This window comes from Sciurus carolinensis, chromosome 3 (assembly GCF_902686445.1).
Source record: "Sciurus carolinensis chromosome 3, mSciCar1.2, whole genome shotgun sequence".
NCBI lineage: Eukaryota > Metazoa > Chordata > Mammalia > Rodentia > Sciuridae > Sciurus > Sciurus carolinensis.
In genome coordinates, this window is record NC_062215.1 from 119,201,381 (window position 1) to 119,222,861 (window position 21,481).

At 38.4% G+C, this 21,481-nt stretch overlaps 1 protein-coding gene across 2 annotated transcripts in view; it reads right to left on the reverse strand.

Moving 5' to 3' along the window:
* Lrp2 (LDL receptor related protein 2) overlaps positions 1–21,481 on the reverse strand; it is a 192,046-nt gene that overhangs the window by 59,326 nt on the left and 111,239 nt on the right. For both annotated transcript variants that reach the window (XM_047547019.1, XM_047547018.1), the window contains exons 34-44: positions 21,189–21,298; positions 17,210–17,387; positions 14,996–15,209; positions 13,696–13,935; positions 11,010–11,198; positions 8,121–9,041; positions 7,594–7,759; positions 7,059–7,217; positions 5,384–5,673; positions 4,494–4,697; positions 3,380–3,622 (exon numbers count right to left, since the gene is read on the reverse strand). In XM_047547019.1, the coding sequence (XP_047402975.1) occupies positions 3,380–3,622; positions 4,494–4,697; positions 5,384–5,673; positions 7,059–7,217; positions 7,594–7,759; positions 8,121–9,041; positions 11,010–11,198; positions 13,696–13,935; positions 14,996–15,209; positions 17,210–17,387; positions 21,189–21,298 (2,914 nt within the window). The remainder of the gene's footprint in view (positions 1–3,379; positions 3,623–4,493; positions 4,698–5,383; positions 5,674–7,058; positions 7,218–7,593; positions 7,760–8,120; positions 9,042–11,009; positions 11,199–13,695; positions 13,936–14,995; positions 15,210–17,209; positions 17,388–21,188; positions 21,299–21,481) is intronic.

A 21,481-nucleotide genomic window follows, 5' to 3' on the forward strand; every position in this document is an offset into this window, starting at 1 on the left:
GAAGGTAATTTCAAAGCTATTAGAGAAGTATGGTCCCTGACACTGATGTTAACCTACAGATTCTCTAGTGAAGAGATACTTCCAGCTGATGCGAATAGAGAGCTGAGGAGGACAGGTGGATTTATAATTTAAATTGTTTTCTGTATTTAATCATATCAACAAAAGGCCCAACTCAGACTATGGCATATCCACACAATGAAGCAATACATAGTTATAAAAATAATGATTTATATGTGGATATACAATGGCAGTATGATCTTCAGGGTATATTGTTAACAGTAAGAAAGCATGATTCAAAATAGAAGGCTACCTTTTGGGGGAAAAAAAAAGGTGATGATACAGGTTGAGTGTCCCTTTTCAGAAATGCTTGTGACAACAAGTGTTTCAGACATTTTTTGGATTTTGGAATATCTGCATATATATAATGAGAGATATTGGGGATGGGACCCAACATCTAAACAATAAATTCATTTATGTTTTCAAATGATAGCCTGAGGCAGCTTCATACAATTCATGATGTGGAATTTTCTACTTGCAGTTCATATCAGCACTCAAAAATTTCTAATTTTGGAGCTTTTCAAATTTGAGATATTTGGATTGGGGTGCTCAGCATGTATGTGTATGTGTGTGTGTGTGGACACACACAGAGAGAGAAAGAGAGAGAGAGATGTTTCTATTAAAAAAACAATTATAATAAAAAATAAACTAATGAACATTGTCACCCCTATGGAAAGATTAAGAAGGGTAAGGGTAGCTATGACAAAATAGAAAACTTTTGTAAATGTAGCTTGTCATAGTTTTAACTTTGGAGCTATGTACATTATTTTGTACAGACAAAAGCAAAGTAATCAAGGTGAAAAAAGAAAAGTGATTCTTAAAATCTGACAAAAATACTAAGGAGGCTAATTGTAAAAGAAGTTGATACAAGAACCTTACAAAGAAAATAATTTGAATGTGTTTAAAAGCAGTATATTGACCAAATGTCATGGTGGGGCATAATCTAAGAATAAGAAAGACCTTGCATATATTTATTGTTATAGAATTATTTCTGTGTTTGTAATAATCTTGAAATTATTAGACATTTCAAAATTATTGTAGAATAAAGGAAACAATAACATGTTAATGTCATTAGGAATCAAGATTTTAAGCACAAGAGAAAGGATGTATTTATAAATCTATTAAGTGAACAACCTATAATCTTAAATTTAAATGATAAATTCCAATATAATATTTTTTTCTTAAAAACTGCATTTGCCAGTTCTGTCCACTGAATAGGCCTACAGACAATGAAAATTCAGTAGGAATGGTCACTTAACACTGTGAATATGTCTAAATACCAAAAAAAGGATGACATCTCCTTGGATAAGAGGCTAATTGAAGGAATGGGACAGGAAATGTACTGAACAAAACAAGACTACACCACATAAGACCAAATGGAGTCACATCAAAGGACAGAGGACCAACTTCATAGGACTTCCACTGACCTAAGTAGGACAATCAGACACCAAAAAGAATAAATGTGGACATTGTTATTTAAACTCATCAAATATGTAAATATCCATGAATTCAATAATAGTAAACAAACATAAACTTAGTGCTCACTGATCACCAACTCCTTACTCTGAAAACTGACAAATGGAAAGAATTATTTCCCCTGCAGATTGTAATCACCATTAAATGATTGATAAAGGAAATTTATTTTTAAAGAACTTCAGTGAATAAATGTGGAGGGTATAATAGAATTTTAAAATGTCCACTTTGTAACATAATTGATTTATGCAACAACCACTCGTGGGTGCTAAAAGCACTGGGTGAGAATTTGATGGGAATTTGTTAAGGGCAGACTCAGGATGACACCGGAGTATACTGCCATGTGGAGTGAGACAAAGGTCCTATGCCTCCTGATGTGATGTAACAAGAAATTCACAGCTTCCCCAGCAAGCACTCCTAACCAGAGTGGAACCCAACACAAATAAACCTCTACATCTAAACTCCATTCACAGGAAATAAGAGGATTAAAACTAATTCAATGGATCAATTATAGGAGTAGTCAAATCCAGAATGTGGGCTATTTATCAGGAAAAATCCCCCAATTTTTCTAACAAATCAGGGACAAAAAGGATGAGAATGTTGTGACATAAAAGTGATTATGTCACTTTTTCAACAATCAAAATCAATGGGCAGATCTTACTTGAATTTTTTTTTTTTTTAGTATTTTTTAGTTGTAGATTAACACAATACCTTTATTGTATTTACTTATTTTTATGTGGTGCTGAGGATCAAACCCAGTGCCTCACATGTGCTAGGCAAGTTCTCTACCACTGAGCCACAACCTCAGCCCTTGCTTGAATCTTAATTTGAGCAGAATGCAGACCCAAATAAATACACTAGTGTGTAGTGTAGCTCTTATCTACAAAGTCACAAAACCAGTTTATAAAAGTCAAACTAAAAATAATTCTGGATCTTTTGTCTTCCTAAGATGCTAAGGTACAATTCAAAAATCAATTCAATATAAAAGCTATTTCCTAGAAAAACTAAAGAGGAAAACTATTTTAGTCAACATGATACAATATAACTTTTTGCACAACAAACATTGTTTTAGTCAGCTTTTTCACTGCTGTGACTAAATGATCTGACCAGTACAATTATAGAGGAGGTAAAGTTTATTTGAGGGCTCATGGTTTCAGAGGTCTTAGTCCATAGAAGGCTGGTTCCATTCCTTGGGGTTTGAGGTGAGGCAGAACATCATGGCAGAGGGGAGCAGCTCCCATGAGATCAGGAAGCAGAGAGAGAGAGAGTGAGAGAGAGAGAGAGATACTCCACTCTCCAGATACAAAATATATACCCCAAAGCCACGTCCCAATTCCCACCTCCTCTAGTCACACACTACCACTTCAGTTACCACTCAATTAATCCCCATCAGAGGATTAAATCACTGTTTGGGTTAGGACTCTCACAACCCAATCATTTCTCCTTTGAACCTTCTTGCATTGTCCCAAGACAATGTCTGTGAGCTTTTGGGGGACAACTCATAACCAAACCATAACAAACATTAACCACAATACACTTAGGCAATAATTTTTGTCAGTAACTCTTGGAAAAATGTTTTAAAACCAACAAAAATTTTATCAAGAGGATTTGTAATCTCACAGATCTGTAAATCATGGACAAAATATTCAAGATTAAAATATGCAACTATTGTATGGATCCACCAATTTAAGTGAATGAAAAAGAGGTATAGCTGTGGTTTACAGCATTTAGTGACTTTATGAAAGGGAAACTGTGTTTTAGAAAGCCTTTGTTTTTATGTAAAAATTTCAACTCCCGTGATCTAAGACTTGACATTCAGAAACACAGGAAGTACTGGAGATAGACTTACGGCAATTTCTCTCATCTGAAGTGCCATTATCATGGCAGTTATTTATGCCATTGCAGACAAACTCAAGAGGTATGCACCTCCCGTTAGTACAGGTAAACTCTGTGGTGTCGTTGCAGTTCCTGAACAGGCACCCGGCCTCATCACTATTGTCCCCACAGTCGTCATAGTAATCACAGCGATAACGATATTGGACACATCGCCCGTTGGTACAGGTGAAGGCCGTTGGCTGGCAGGTGTGAAATGCTGGGGGTGGGGGAGCATCAAAAGAAAACCTCTGGATGAAAGCATCATTCTAATTTCTTAAACAGTACAATTAAATAAAATGGACTCTGAGTTTACCTTCCCAGGCAAAAATGGCTGCAAATCGGACTGCATGCAAAGCGAGATAACACTTTCGTCAGATTAAGCAAAAATATGGTGAATGCTCTTTTTACACAAAGTATTGCAAGCAAAAATCAAAATCACTCCATTTTTCTATGATCTCAATTTAAAAGTTTATGTCAATCACAGAAAAGCATTCAAATGCAGTTTATTTGGGGAAGAAAAAAAAAAACTCCAAGCCCTTACATGGTCTGTTATGAAAAGGTACCCAACCTTTGAACTCCCTGAGAGAGTTCCACTGTCTTACTCATTTCATTCAAATGACAGCTGAGGAGGACTGGGAGTGACTTCAGTACAAGTATTGCATTAATGAATTTTGGACTATTATAATTAATAAAATAACAATCACCTATCAGATCTCTTGGTCTCATGCTGTCATGCTTGATAAGCATCACACCTTATGCTAAGCATTCTTAATATGGCTCTCTTGTCCTTCACAAGAACCCTAGTAATTGCTGCATTTTACAGATGAGTTGTCTGAAGCAAATAACTTTTCCAGGGCTATACAGATTATAAATGGCACAGCCGGGATTTTAATCCAGTGCTTTTGCTTGACCACTCCAGAGACAATTTAACAGAACGCACTCTGGGTTATCAGAGTCAATGTTTTCAGCTCTGACAGAATTCACAGGCGCTAATTTCAATCTCATTCACACACAGCAGGATTCTACTCCAAGCACCTGTCATAAAGATGTCCTTAGTGCCTAAGAAAAGCACCGGGAGTCCAACTCACCACAGACCATTTCCAGCTCATCACTGCCATCACCACAGTCATTGTCGTTATCACATTTCCACTGCTCGGAGATGCAGTGCCCGTTAAAGCAGGTGAAATGGGATTCATCACACCGGGCTCCTGTGTCCACGATGCAGTGTTTATTATCATTGGCTAGATACCATTGACCCTCATGTGGACACTGGCACTCTGCTCCATTGGGACCTGGTTCCCAGAAGAAGCACAGGATTAGTGCAGCAAACATTCAGGGTATCCTCCAGAACAGCATCTGCAACAGCTCGGACACGAAATACTACCCCTTAGCCTTTCAACCATATTTCAAGTCACTCTTCCGTTAAGAATGACAACAACCAATTTCTAATAAATGTGCTAATTCACTTTAATCTTCAAACAACTATCTCACATCTGCAATAACAATGTTTCTCTTTTCTCAGCAAGATTTACAAGGCAATGGTATCAAAAGACACATATTTGTGTGCCTTTTGTTCTTTAAAAAACTCCATGAAACACATATCTCACCCTGAAAAATCATCAGAAATACTTCACACTACAAACAATACTTCCTACGCAGAAAAATCGTATCTTTTTATAAGAAAAATAAGTTTATTTATGGAGTTTCCTCTGCAAGCCATGAAGTGGGATAGCCAAAGCCCGCATTTTCTACCTCCACTGAGCTTGCATTTAAAACACGGTCATCGGATGTCTCTGTGTAGAAAAGAAACCTCACGAGGTCTTTCTCTCAAAATATAACCCCATCTATTTCACAAATCACCTTGAAATCAAGGATCTTTTCTCTTCTTCTTAGAGATGAACATTCCTGCGGCCTCCCTTGCCAGCTGAGTTTACTATGATTATTCTCCATGTTTTCATCTTGGCAGGCAGCACCTTACCTGGTGCACAGATGTGGCTGCAGCCTCCGTTAAACTGATCGCAAGGATTGCTGCACTGCTGCTGTTCGTTCTTCCTCACAGTGGAAATACCCTTAGGCCGGACAGGCAGACTTGGGGTCATTGCCATCAGACCTGACCCATCATATTTGTTAGCTCGGTAAATTTTTTTTGTGTAGAAGTCGGTCCAGTAAATAAACTGGCCGTAGAGGGTCAAGCCGAAAGAATGAAAGGCTGTGCTGACAATGACTTCACGGTCCATGCCAGTGAGAGTGCTGCGCTCAATCCTCTGCCTGAAGTGGAGAGGGAAAAAAGCAAGAAATTGCTGAAATGTGGAAACATAATGGTTAGGCCCAGGCATTCATTTACACACACCCCCAACTGTCTTTTCAAGTGGGGTATATGGCAGCTGGAAATGCTTCTTTTGATGATGGGAGGCCTTATTCGCTTACCAAACAATGGCCTACCCATATTATTGACTCCAGAGATGAATACAAACTATAAGAGACGACAAAAGGAATCAAGCTGGCATTAAAAACAAGAGAGCAATACGAAAAGATGCAAGTCATGCATGGAACTTGGTCGGGAGCACTCTGTAGACTCCCAAAATAATGTTCACTCTTTGTCCTGCCCAGTCCCTTGGTGACTTTCTCAACTTGACATTTATTGAGTACTTTGAGGTACTTATGATCTAAATCATAACAAAACCATTCAAATGAGAAAATTAGCAGTTTTGTTTTAAATGAAAAAATGAAGGAAAGATTTAGATTTTGAACTCTGGACATGACAAGACCAAATTCATGAGGAAATACTCAAGAGAAGTTAAAAATTCCTGACAGGTGAACAACATTCACATTAAAAAAAAAAAAATCATTTCATCCTTCAACTATTAGGATGACTGGAATGTGAGACATTTGGGGTTATTTGGACAAACTACATACAAAATTAGACTTGACAAAATGTATAAGGAAAACATTATGAAATTTGCTGAGAAAAAGCATGCCAGAGGAAAAGGAGAACTTGAGAAGATGGCCAAAAGTCAAAAACCAAAGAAGATCATGTTTTCAAAGACACTGAATGATAAAGCTCAGGGAAAAATTTAATATCAATGTAGATGTAAAAGTCATTCATGTCAGGCATGTTGGTGCATGCCTGTAATCCCAGAGGCTCAGGAGGCTGAAGAAGGAGGACTGCAATCCAAAGCCAGCCTTAGTAATTCAGCGAGGCCCTAACAACCTAGCAAGACAAAAACAAAAAACAAAAAGGGCTGCAGATGAGGCTCAGTGTTAAACACCCCTGGGTTCAATCCCCAGTACCAAAAATAAAAAGTAAAAAAATATTTTCTAATAGTTACCTAGAATCTTTTGATCATAAATTGAGTAGTTACATTTGCAATTAAAGTTGAAATTATACATACATTTAGTGATATATCTTTAGATGTCTTTTAGCTCATAATTATTCAATCTTACAATAAAGATAAATTTTCACAGATAGAACATAATATAGAATATATTCATCAAGTTAGAATATCATATAGTTCCAAAAACTATGATTCTATGTTTTGGAAATAACTTTCTATCAAATTACATTTTCATCACATTAAGCAAATCTCTCTGCTTTGGAAGTAGGAGGAAGAGCCCCTTTTCTCAACTCCACATGAATAAGGAGAGACACATACAGACTAGCATCCGCCCAATACAGAAGGTCTGTCTCATAGTCCAGAGTAAGTCCATTGGGCCAAACCAGGCTGGTGTTCACAATAGGGACCCGGAAGTTTCCTCCCAGGGTGGCTCTCTCGATTTTGGCATTAGTGCCCCAGTCAGTCCAGTACATGTACCTAGTCATCCAAAAGAAGAAGTCATGATTAGTTCCAGGAATCTCACAGTCCTTTTCAAAATAGTAGTAATCTTTAATTACAAATTGCCATTAATATGGGGTAAGGGAAGGAACCTACTTCATTGCTAGCCACACGACTTGCCCAAAAGGGATGAGCATTGATCTCCTAGGATGCTGCCAACTTTCCTCCCACAGGGATGAACTCGGAACTCCCCTTTCCAGGTAAGAACCACTTAAGGCTCTTCTACCTTTCTATCCATAGTCACAGGATTATAAACCCTTAAGATATTGGCTCTCTATGCACATAAAACAATTTCTGGCCCCACTTCCTCCAGAAAACAGCAGACAAAAATACAGCAAAGAAGGCCATGACATACCCTCGGCAAGGATCTAACACAATGGCTCTTGGTTTTGAAACGCGGGCTATCACGGTGCGCTTAGATCCATCTTCAGCCATGGAACTAATGGTCTGGTTGTGGTAGTCACTGTAATAAATTCTTCTATTGATCCAATCAAAGGCAATGCCATCAGCAGTCCCTACATCTGGACACACACCAGCAGAGAGACACAAACACACATGAAGATGTCAGAATCTTACTATGAACTAAAAATACTAGGGCCAGGTGCAGAGGTGCAAACCTGTAACCTCAGATACTACAGAGACTGAGACAGGAGGATTACAAACTCAAGACCAGCCTTGGAAATTTAACAAGGCCCTGTCTCAAAATTAAAAAAAAAAAATAGAAACAGTCTGGAGCTATAGTTCAATACGTTGAGGCCCTGGCTTTGATCCCCAGCATCACCAAAGAAATTTTAAAAAAAAAGAAAAAAGAAAAAATTCATTCATGCATGTTGACCCTGTTTTATCTACATCTGAGATAAACTCCAGTTACAGTGCACTTACCCGAAGCAACGACAGTTGGAGAATGGATCCCTGAGTACAGGCTGACAAAGGAAATCTGGCCATGTTCAGAGTCTAACTTTTGTGTGAAGTAGATTCTATTATTTACACTGTCATAGTCCAGAGCAATGGCAGTTTTTTCCACATTTATTGCTTGGAAGGGTGGACTGTGGTCTTCAGGGTCAAAGTGTAGACTTCTCAAAGAATCATCCAAGGCAAAAATGAGGAAATTTTCTGTTGAAATGGCACAGCTCTTGCCATCATGTTCCAAGGTCCCAAAGGCACAGCCACATTTTGGAGTAGGCAAATCAGGCATAGCAAAGCAGAAATGAGAGCACCCACCATTATTTTCCAAGCAAGGGTTGTTGTTGACCTCCACTGGTGTCCGGGGCTGGACATTCTCATCAAAGATGGTTACATCTCTTAGCCAGTTGATATTGTCTCTTATCACTGTTGGTGGCTCAGTGTTCTCCGGTTCCTTGCTAGCTTGGAAGATTTTTTTCAAATTCCTATCTACCCATATGATAGAATTTCCAAAAACAGTGATACCATAAGGAGTAGGGTAACGACTGCCGTAACGAACCACTTCGGATTCCCCTCCATCAAGATGGATCCTTGCAATTATATCTAAAGAATCATCAACCCAATAAATAAAGCCATTGCTGTGGTCCACTGCCAAGCCCCGTGGTGTGACGATGCCCTCTGAGACAAGTACAGTTCTATTGGTACAGTCAAGAAAAGAGCGTTCGATCTTTGGTTTCTGCCCATAGTCAGCCCAAAAGAGGTATCTGTTCTTGGGGTCTACAACGATATGCCTAGGCATGTCTACTGTGACCTTCAGGAGAACACGGCGGTAGGTGGTATTGATCCGCAGCACTTCAATCAGTGTTTCAAACACAAAGGCATTGGTGAAGTAAAGGTTTCCTAAAGGAAAATAGAAGAGGATGCTAATGAATGGAAAACTGAGAAGAAAAAGGGAAGGGAAGACCTTTTCAAATTCAGGACAAAATATGTAAAGTTAAAGTTAGGGTCAGTAAATGCTATCATTTCCAAGATAATAAATAAATATTTCAGGGTAGGCTTAGAAAAATAAGCACTTACTCTTACGAACTAAAAGATCTTCAAATTTAGAGAGAAGGTGCCCATCTTCAGCTTCTAAAGCAGACTAGAATTCATAGCAAATGTCCTAACTTACTTTCTACCAAAAGGTATATTTTCCAGAACCTCCTTCCTCTTCTACCTGAAGCACTGAATTTTTAACACCCACTTCAATATACTTAAATACACATTATCATGGCAGTTAATTCTACTTTGACATGACAAAAGAAGCATAGAGGGACAGCTGTCAGCACCTCCTGTTGCTATGAATATTATGGAAGTCTCTCTGTGTTTATGAGTAGCATGAGGTATTTTTCTAGCCTTTCTAATGAATGTAGTTGTTCTTATTCCATGGACCTTCTAAAAGCCACCAAATCATGGTCCCTTCCCTTTGAGTGTTACAGCACAATATAAACACTAGAATAAACAACAAACGTGTGAAGATAGTACCATGAGTAGGGAGTGATACCAAATTATTGATTCCATGTAGTTTAAAATCTGTTGTTGAATTATCAATACTGCTTACCAAGGCATACATATTTTGTTCCTGTATCTGACCCAAAACACTCTCAAGAAATCAAGCCAATATTAAATATGTTACTGGTATCTTTTTTTCATTACCTAGCTCTACTTTAGGGGTATGTGTGTGTGTGTGTGTGTGTGTGTGTGTGTGTGTGTGTGTGAGAGAGAGAGAGAGAGAGAGAGAGAGAGAGAGAGAGAGAGAGAGATATCTCCAATCCTTTAATCCAGAATTCCCAAACTTTTTTCCAACAGGGCCAGATAAAAAATATTTTAGGCTCTGCAATGTATTTGGTTTCTTTCACAAGTACTCAACTCTGCCATTGAAACATGAAAGCAGCCATAGACTGCATGTATAAAAATGAATGAGCATAGCTCTGTTACAATAAGACTTTATTTGCAAAAAGATGCAGTAGGCTATATTTATTCTACCATCCATAGTTTGCTGACCCTGCTTTATCTGTAGTCTCAGAAATAGAAATGGTAGTTAGGAACTCAGTTAAAGCCTTACTTAACTATACTACCATATTTACTATTTGCAATAAGCTTTCTTATAGACCTAGATTTTCATAATAGATGTTAATATTTCTAAGGGTTGCCTACTTACCAAGCTTGATAACACACATTGATACCTATTTTGACTAGAATTGGATTATACTCCAAAAAATTGTAACACATCCATTTCCCAGAGTATCAGTAAAAAGGTGTGGTAATTCAAACATAAGTGTATAAATCAATACAATTAAGTTAATGTATACTGCACCAGGCATACCAACAAACTGCTAACAGAAGTACCTAAGGACCAAAAAGACTTTTATACATTAACAGGAAGAGCAATTAATAATTTCAACTAAAATTGCTTGGCTTTAAAATATGAACTTCGTTTTATGATTTGCATTATAGTTAATATCCCTTTTTCTTTGAAAATTTAGACATTTCTGATTCAGGAATAAGTATAAAATCTAAGTATGAAAAACACAGATTCACATAATTTAACATTTCTAGTCATTTTTGCCTGCAGTTTTGATTGTGCTAATAATAGAATAATAGAAAATTAGATGGTTAACCTAATGGGTCTGTCAACTAAAACACCTTATCATTTATTTAATAAACATACAGATTAGTCTAAACATACAATTTATCTCAAATGACCTCAAAGATTATCTAGAAAAATAAATCAATATCACTTGTAGTTAGGTTAAACTCCTCAGCATTAGATGACAGAGAGGCAAACACAAAAAATTTTTCAATAAAATCACTCTATAGCTTACGTACCTGCCACCCAATCCACCGCAATGCCACGGACTCCATTTCCTCCTATCCCGTATGTAATGATGTTTGTAAAAGAAGACCCATCTGGTTTGATTCTACGGATTGCATTATAAGATGCCACAGAGCTGCTAAAATCACACCAGTAAATAAAGCCAGAGGCCACATCAACATCCACATGTAGCACATTTCGCCCTAGAACATTTAGGAAAAGATCTTCAGACAATGCTCTAGCTGGAAATAGTGCTTTTAAACACCCACCCTTCCTCTCAACCCCCCATTCCCAACTCCCTGCCCTAACCATCCCACTTGTTAGGAGACAAAACTATTTGTTTACCAGCTATAACAAGTATACTTACCATCCAAATCTTGGCTTCTGAATAATATTTCCAATAGCAAGGAGCTCCAGCTCCTGAGAAAAAGGACTGATTATAGGTTTGGGACATGATTGCAGGTTTGGGACAGACATGAGCCTGGAATATCTTACTGTACCAAGAAGCAAGGAATCACTCAAACACCAATGGGATTGTGTCAAAAAACAAGGAGTCACTGGAAGAGACTTTCCCCAGCCAAAATGGATGGATCAGAGCAACCAAAGATCAATTATGTAATTGACTAAAACACACTAATTTTTAAAAACTGAAACTTGAGTCCACAGGGATAATATGTTTTTTTAAAAGACAAACTGGGGAGCTGGATTTGTAGCTTAGTGACAGAGCGCTTGCCTCACACGTGTGAGGCACTGGGTTCAATTCTCAGTCCCATATAAAAATAAATAAAATAAAGCTATTGTGTCTGTCCACAACTAAAAAAAAATATTAAAATAAAAGATAAACTAGGATGGGAACTTCCCTTTATAGAATATTATCTAGGAATGTAAAGGAATGATAGAATGAGAAAATCACCATTTGTAATCCCCGTTGAAATAATCATTGCAGCTACAAATCATCAATGGCTGCTAAAAACAATGGGTAAAGATGCTGGGGACCAAGATATTCACAGGACCAAAACATAACTCCATAGATTTCATAGAAATTGAAAAGGGAGAATATACCTTTATAAAGTAGGGATTTGGGGTGACCAACTTAACCAAGCAATTAAACTTAAGTGGAGTTACAAGCAGGACAAGATGACATTGTGGTCTTCCTAATAAGATTCCAAGTCAAGTACACAGTACCCCCTATCAAGTACTGCCAAATGTTTTTAACCTCAATGTAGTCAAGCAACTAGAGCTAACTTCCATTTGATGGGAAATGCAGGGTACGAATTGAGTGACAGATGAAATGACCTAAGAAAACAGACAAATTCTTCATGCAGAATTCTAAAAACAATAATAGATCTATCTCTTTTTTTTAAAAAAAAATTAATATTACATAAAAAAAACTAGGAGGAATTTTTCCAGATTAAAGGAAAATAAAGAGACATTCTAAGCGCAGTGCATAACTCTGGGTTAGATCTTGGCTAGAATAAAACAACACCTATATACAACATTTTGAGGTCAACTGGACAAATAATGAATGTAAATATCAGATAATAATGCCCGTTGGAGCTGTAAGCTGAAGTAGACTGGGAAAAATTGTCATGAGACCTGATACCTGAAATTCACTTCCAAAAGATTCATAAAAATGTGTGTCTAAGTGTGTGTGCACACACATGCATACACAGAGAGACTGAAAACTCAGATGTGATGAAACATTAACAACTGTTAAATTTTGATGTCAGGTATCAGAAAGTCTACTCTACCTGTCTTTCAATTTTTCTGTTTGAGATTTTCCAAAATGAAAAGTGGGAAGACAAAAACTATTGATGTTTTAGTATCTTTACAAGATGATAAATTAGATCCACAACTTTTTAGAAACAAAAAGACAAAGATGAGTCATGATAGCAGGGAAACATGAGCATGAAGCAGGTGCCAGGTGTGTCTGCGTCCTTCACCTTTCTATCTGCACTGACCATGTCTCCTACCCCTCTGTGCCCTTCGTCCTTTCTCTTTCCTTCCTATCCTCAATTCCTCTATTCCTACTTGTGCCTTGTGACTGTCCTAAACTCTTAATTCCTCTTGTGGTAATGTACACCTGCAAAACTTGGTTCATCTAGGAGTCACATTATCATTGTATACATTCAGAGCTTACAAGCAAACTCTGAATCTTTGCTGTTTAAAGAGCAACAAAAATATGTTATTAAGGAGAGAATTGTATTGTGAACTCTTACTTCAATTCACCAAATATATACTAATCAATCAGATCTCAGACTATTTCAATACTATATTAAATAGTCGTGTGCCCTCTATCCTAAATCTCCATTAACAGTCGGAAATAGAGCACTGTTCTGAACACCAACCCTGAAACACTTCTTGCACTCATGCTACATTCTCATTGCTCTAGGTCATGGTCCTCAGGAACCAGCAACCTCTGCATGCACTGGGAACCAATTAGGAATACATATTAATATCCAAACCCCAGACTACTAACTCAAAAATCTAGGAATAGGTTCTGATCTATGTTTGACAGTCCTCTCCAGATGATGCTGATACACATTAAAGTTTATAAACCACTCTAGGCTCAGTCAGGCTACTTAAAGGAAAAGACAAGCTTCATCATGTGCTGAACATAAACCTGAAGAAATGCTTTTATGGTACCAAGATTCAGCTTGGCCTCAGATATAGTTAAGTCTTATTTCTGAGTTGGCATACCTTGGCCGGCCACTGGCACCATGGCCTCCGAATGATCTGACAATTCCAAGCTAAAGCCTCTGATTGCAGACAGCATCGAAACAACAATGAAAGACTTATATGGAGAACAGGTCCGATTATCAGGATTGAGTTTAAATCCAGTGGCGCAGGCACAGGAGAATAGCCCTCCTGGTACAGGCAGGCAAATCTGCTGACAAGCATTCACATTGTTGCTACAGCCATTTGAGGATCCAGCAATGTCTAAATGAAATCAAAATCAGGTTGTAACTTTTGATCCTACCTACTTGTCACTCCAATTCAAATTTTTAAAACTCAGTCACCAAATGATTAATTATAAAAATTAATAACACACATATTTTTGGGTTAAAAGCCTAAAAACAATATTGAGATACTTCAGCTGATACAATAACACCTACAAATATTAAAAGAGTACTACAACTATTGCACAGCAGTTAGAAAATGGGGCATCAGTTGTTTTTCTTCCATAAAGCATGCAAGAATTAGAGAAGTCAATATACAAATCTATTCACTTTTGCCCTCTTGACCTATGCACTAGCACTTAAAATTATATTAGTTTAATTACATGATAAACTATATGATGGATGTTTGTTTTAAACATATTAAATAAGAATATTTAAAACATATTTTTCCACATGCAAGAAAAATAAACACCAAGTGACAAAACTAGGTTATAGGACAGAAAAGAAATTCACAATCTTTGGTTAGAAACTAAAAGCTATAAAACACCCCAACTATTTTTAAAATCTCTATTATAACACCAATTTACAGGGGCAAATCCAAAGCTAAATTATGTCTGAAAAAAAACATAATGAAATAGACAACATCTAAGAATAATCCCTTTACGATTCTACCCCATTAACATTTTCCCAGCAGTCATCCAACAAATATTCTCTATTCTTGCTACTGGACCTAGAGAACTAAACAAAACAGACAAGACGCCTCTCCTTACAGAGGTTAGATTCCGATAAGGAACACAGACAATAAAACAAATAAATACATAATGTGTCAGGGAGGGTTGTAAAGCAAAAGCAAATAGCCAAAAGTGATGGGAAAAGGATGGGAATAAATTTACTCTGAAGTCAATCTGGTCTTCCAGATGATGTTTAACCATGCTTAAGGCATGGTTAGCATTTTAAAAGACGTTCTGGGTAATTTCCATTCACAAGCATGTTACACACACAGACAATGTGTGTGTGGACAGATGCTTAGAGATGCCAGTGCATAGATGTGTGAATCTACATCACACATCCATGAAGGCCTGGCAGTGACAAATACTTACTGCGTCTGTGATAAACTTGAAGGCCCCTCAGATTTGGAACATTATCTCTCAAGACAACTTTGTTGGCCCCAGAGGCCTTGTCAACTCTTTCGATGACCTCATACTCCTCATCAGTGTAATACAGAAAGGAATCATAGACAGCAATTCCCCACGGGTGGGAAAGATGGTGCACCAGGATCATTCGCTCTGTACCATCCACGTTTCCTCTTTCAATCTACAGAATCACAATTCTCATTAGTTTCACTGATTCATAGTGAAATCAAAGAACATTTTGAAGCTAATACTCTCCTAACAGTAATACCTCACACTTAAACGGCCTCTATGGTTTGTAGTGCTTTTTCTTATCTGTTGTCTGAGTGGAGCATCGTAAACTAGACTGAGCAGGAGGTCAGGCAAATATCACTTTGAATATTTCATTGATAACAAAGTCAGTTAGCTTTCTCAGCTAGCATGGTGAAGAAAAGGTGGCTAAACCTCTAGCCCCTGAGTGTGATATTCTGGTCAAGGATACACTGAAATGTCTAACATCAGCCATCACACAGGAGTCGACTGACCCTGGCTTTAACATGTTCACCAACAATTTCAGTAATAGGGATAGGAAAAGTGCCCCTTCCCAAAATCACAGGGCAGCAAGAGTGGATGAGAGCCAGATAATGCTATTATTATGGCTTTGGTAACTGGAAAAGAACCCATAAGAATGGAGTCCTCAGGGGAAATGACAAGTAGCGTGCTTCTTGGAGAAAAACAAAATGTACATGCCACTGTTTTCACTTCATCCCCAAAACCTTCCAAGTGCCAGGACCTGAGCTGGGTATGAGAGAAACAAGGTCTGACTCACTGCCTCACTGGACAAGGGAACTTGGCAGTTTCAAGGGGAGGTAGGGGGCTGTGCCCCAGAAACTATTGAACATTCCAGAGGCCAGAGCACAGGGAACCTAAGAGTTGCTGGTGACTATACCAGATTCGCTAGAGGAGCACAGCTGGAGTATCAAATGCTGTCCCTCCAGCCCAGGGTTCTCAAGTGAACAGAGATCAAACTTGTGGACTGTGGGCTTATGAAGGCAGCATGACTCCAACACACAAACAGGGTTCAGTAATGGGGGCCACAGTACAGTCAGGATGTGGAGGTGGCAGAAATAGGCTGGATATAAGGGAAGAGGCTGAGGTTGACTTAGTGAAGGGAGTACTGTGAGGATAGTTGCCCAGGAGAAAGGATGGAGAGTCACAAGATCACAGATTCAGGAGTGTAGAGCAGGTGTGGAACTGGAAGGGGAGGGAGGGAGCTGCCGAGCATGCCTGGCAGGTGCTAACCTGTGTGCAGAAACTATGCCAAGTGACAGAGCTTCCTCATCATTGTACACATGCATCCAAATCTGCAAAGTCTTTCACACATGCCTCTAGTTCTTTTTAATCCTCAAAGTCTGTCATCATTATAAGTCCATATTAAGAATAAAGTTGGCACTTGCTGAACACAAAATGAACTGAGAAGAAAACCTACTGTACAGTATTATGGAGATCGTCAGTGTCAAAGATCAGAAATGACTACTGTTTAAAAAGTAAGGAACATATTCAAGTCATCATCCAAAGCAGTGATTAGTTGATCAATTATTATTATCAAGCACTTCCTATATGCCTCACATCAGCTCAGTTGCATGCGCATAGCAGTGAAGGTCAGGTACTATTTCAATGAAACTTCATTATTCTGGTTCCTCATTAAAGAATATAATGAACTCTTATCTTGAAGTTTAAAATTACCAGTAAAGGAAATTTCACACGTGCATCAACCACATTTGGACATTAGAGAAGAACATGTAGCTAAGAAAGAATGCTGAGCTCAGAACCTTGCTCAGTCTCTTCCCCTATCCCCCATCGCAGTTGGAGAATCTAGAGTATTTTCAAAGAAAAGCATTAAAATCACTAAAACATGAAATATATGTCTCTAAAGGACAAGTATGAAAGGACAAATGGAGTTAATTTATCCTGAGGAAAAACAAAAACAAAAGTTGGGGAGGGGATAGAATTAATGAATAGCATTCTATAAGGAACTATTATATCCATACTGCAAAGAGCCAGACTTCAACTAGGGCAAGATTTGAGTAAGTGGGGGAAGTCATTGGGAGAAAGGGCAGTAAACACTGGTCAAGTTGCCAGACAACTCAGCACACTCAGAATCAGCACTCCAGCTCAGCAGGGAAGAACCAAGGGAGCTCATACCACTCCTCTGCTGGTGACTGCCCAGTAGAGTTTCTGCTCCTTGAGGTCAAGGGCGATATTCTCTAGGTGTTCAAGGTTCCCAGTGAAGAGAATTTTTAAAGATGTACCATCCATATTAGCACTTGCAATCTTGGCAGGAACCCCACTGTCCGTTCCTTGATCTGACCAATATAGTTTCCTGCAACCATGAAAAACACCAGCATTTAACAAAACAGGTGGCTATGAGGGTGAATGGCATATATAACTGAAATATTTGATGAAAATGTGTTTCTTGTCCTTAAGGTGCTTACAGTCCAATGTCAATATCAGTGTCAAGACAATATCAGTGTCTTGTATACAATGTGTTATGAGCATTTAACCAGTGTTCTATTGATGTCTACAAAATTCCCTAGTGAATTTTGGGGCACAGGCCATTTAAATTGGTGACTAAAACAGGAGGCTAGGATCTTCCATTGATGGCTAAAGCTTTAGCTTGTATGACAGACGGAAAGCTGATGACAAAGAAGCAGCCTACATCAACTGTCAATCCCTCTTCAGAGAATCACATAAAACCCAGTACACTAGGAAGGTCAAAGTCAGTATAAAAAGTTGCCAACTACATATCCCTGCTCACTGATCAGACCTCTTATTCAATTCTCTTCCAAAACACCTTCTACCACAAGACCAGATACTTTCTTGATCTGATTTCTATTATGAAAAATGAAAAGTTTTTCCAGGCACGGTGGTGCATGCCTGTAATCGAACAGCTCAGGAGGCTGAGGCAGGAGGATCATGAGTTCAAAGCCAACCTCAGCAACTTAGTGAGGCCCTAAACAACTCAGTGAGATCCTATCTCTAAGTAAAATATGAAAAAGGACTGGGGATGTGGCTCAATGGTTAAGTGCCCCTAGATTCAATTTCCAGCCCCACTCCCAAAAAAAAGAAAAGTTTTGAAATTCAATTAGCATGCTCACATCAGGGAGTATTTCTGACTTTTTTCCTTCATATTTCACAATTAAACCAAGGAACTATATTCAATATGTTCACACACAGCACTACCAAGTCCAAGATATATGAAAATTCATTACAATATTCGAAGGGCTGCTTCCCATTTCCACTGACAACATAATTTGTTGAATCCAAGTTTCAATCCTTTTTTATCTCATCTCCCACTACAGCCTCAACAGGTAATCTTTCTACATCTTTTCCCAAAGTACTCAAGGCAAAGAGTCTTCATTCACATATCCACCACCAAATCAATACACTCATCTCATTGATTTCAACTCTAAATTTCTTTGCCTCTAAGGTCACAACTGAAATTCTCTGCTTTGACCAAACTCTGCCATCTCTTCTGTGCTTGACCAAACTCTGCCATCTCTTCTGTGCTTGACCAAACTCTGCCATCTCTTCTGTGCTCCAATTTTGTTTTTCCTATTAAAATTGTTCTTTGACCTTAACCCTGCCTGAACTCCAAACCTCTGTCCCTCTGCACCCAGACCTCACTGTAGCCATTTCAACAATATTCTTATTTATCCTCTTGAACTCCCATTGTTTCTACCTTGCTAATTTCTAACTCCTACTTCCTGTATGTTTTTCCCTCTCCTCTCCCATTCCAGGCTACCAAAAGTTTGCTGAACATAGCACAAAACTTAAGCTACTCAAGAGAGTAGTAGAGTGAAGATTCTCATCCCTGGTTGACTTTATATCAAGTTTCCCATACTGTCTTTTGCAAGTCATTCCTATTCTTCATAAATTCCTGTTTCCTTCCCTGTAACTTTCACTCTCAATTAATTATGTCTTCATTTTTGGACTTTTGTCTACTCCCACAAATATGCTCAGGCTCCCCTCGTCTAAAAAAATAGTTTTCTGTTACATGTGACCTACAAGGTGATCTTTCCCTAATTCTTTGATACAAAATTCATGAGAGTAGCCTAACCCTAACATTTTCACTCTTCCACTCCTTTCTATTGATTGAACATCCTCTCTCAAATGTCACCAGGGACTCTATGATTGCCTCAACCCTTTATTAGTGATCATCCACGGAGATATTTTTCTGTAGCAAAAGATTCAATGACATTGACCACAATGTTCTCAAAGTTGTCTCTTTAACGAGCACTCAAAACACACAAAAGTCTTTGTCCTGTTTCTCTTCCCACTTATCCTGACAAATCTAAACCTTTCTAATTGCTTCCCAACCCAACTGGGCAGCTCTAAGCTACATGAACATAATCTTGCTTTTCTACTCCTTTGCTCTTGAGCTTAATCCCTCACATCATAGGTGATTCCTCCAAAGTCAACTCTGCCTATTATATACTATGGCTGATTTAAGATTCAGGCCAAATGACCTAGGTTACTGATATTTATACACAGGCTTTATCCTTCTTACTAAGCTATAAATTCTTGAGGTTACAGATTATGACTGTAATTATCCTTGTGTCTTCTCCCTAATACCCCTCTTCAGCCCCCTGTCGGAGATTGCTTCTACTTGTTAAAATCAATGTCTTCCTCTTCTTTCTGGGTAAAAAGCTGGACTCATTTCCTTCCTAGGTCAGCTATGGGTAAGTGACTGAATTCCAGTTGAAGGAATGTGAGCTTGGTGATGTTCCCTACTTGTAGGTCAGGCCCATAAGAACCTCCCAGCACATTCCTGAATGTTCTTTTCTTTACTACTCCAAAGATGTTGACACTCACAATGACCTTGGAAGCCTCCTCCTGAAGACAGCAAAACTGCCATCAGCCTAGGTCCCTGTGACTATATGGAATAATTTCCTCCATCCTCTGCCCAAGCTCTGCTGCTGCCCACATAGAAAACCAAATTATTTCCTTTGAACCATTACATATTTTGGCATTTATGTGCTTCCACAGTTAACCTGTCTTAACCAATACACCATCCAGCAATAGGTGTACAACACATAAATGCCATATGAATAAAAAAATGAATGAATGGACTCAGGTTTCAAGAATGGAACTTCAAATCAAGGAGGTCCTTCTTCTAAAAAGGATAACAGAAAACTAGGACAAGCCAGCAAGCATAGAGTGGAATTTTTGTTTTGGAGTCTTTGATAGGTTGAATTTAGTTAGTATGTCATCCTTATTTGAGCACTAATACAAATTACTTCTTCAGTTCCCATCCAGGCCTAGGAATGTGATGACTTCTAAACAGAAAGTCAAAATCCACCTGGAATGAAATGACCATTTCTTTTAAAAAATGAACGCTCATATTTTACTTGTTATTTCTGGTTTATAATATGAAACAGTAGAGCAACAAAATTAATAACTGATTAAACTGACTGGAAGACTCTAGTCTACATCCAATAAGACCTTGTTCTCCTGGTGGCCCTGTGACTGGCCTCCCTCCAACCCAATCCAACCAATCTTTCCGTAATACAGATTCAGTTCTTTCATTCTCTTCCTCAAAATTCTCTACTGGCTCCTTATTACTCAAAAGAATAAAGTCCAATTCACAACATGACATTAAAGGCCCTCCACAATTTGTCTCCAAATGACCTCAGCAGCGGCATCTCCCATGTGGTCAACTGCTCCCTACTCTAAGTCCCTCTCACAATCAAGTTAAATTCCATCATGCTCCTGTGCCTTGCCCACCCCTGGGCTCACCTATTATTCCCCAGATGCAACACACTCTCCACTTACAGGAAACTTCTCATCCTTCAAGGTCTGCTGCCAATGACCTTAGTTCCCTTAAAGCTTTCAGTGTTCAAGATTGGAATGCATTTTAAGTCTCATAATTCTATTTTTCAATTCCTAAAGTTCTTGATTTGGAATTAATTTTCAGTCCAGTGTTATTAATTTGAAAAACACAGAACAAAGTACGAATTATATCCTTTACATTAAATATAACTCAAAGCTGTTTCTCTTCCTCACTGAGGTCTATAGTTTTCAAATGTTGACATAGGAAATCAGAAAATGCCCGAAGTTTAAAATTCTACCAGACAATGACATTAGCAGGAATGGTGCTGTTACGAACGCGCGTGCCACTCACCCACGCACAGGATCAACAGCTATGCCTATTGGAAAACCTACTCCGAGAGCTGTGCCATCGTTGGTGATCAGCGTTTTTCTGTATCTGGTATCTCCCCGGAGTGTCAACACCTACAGCACAAAGTCATTTATTAGAACTGAATTTCCCTGGGAAACAAACACAGTTGAAATGAAGAACTTACACGGCAAATGCTAAAACATGATTAGGGATGAATGAGGGACAGTTGCTAGAGATGTGGGGGATCTCTAATCACATTTGAGGGCTTCAAGAAATCAGTTCAATAGGAAATCAGA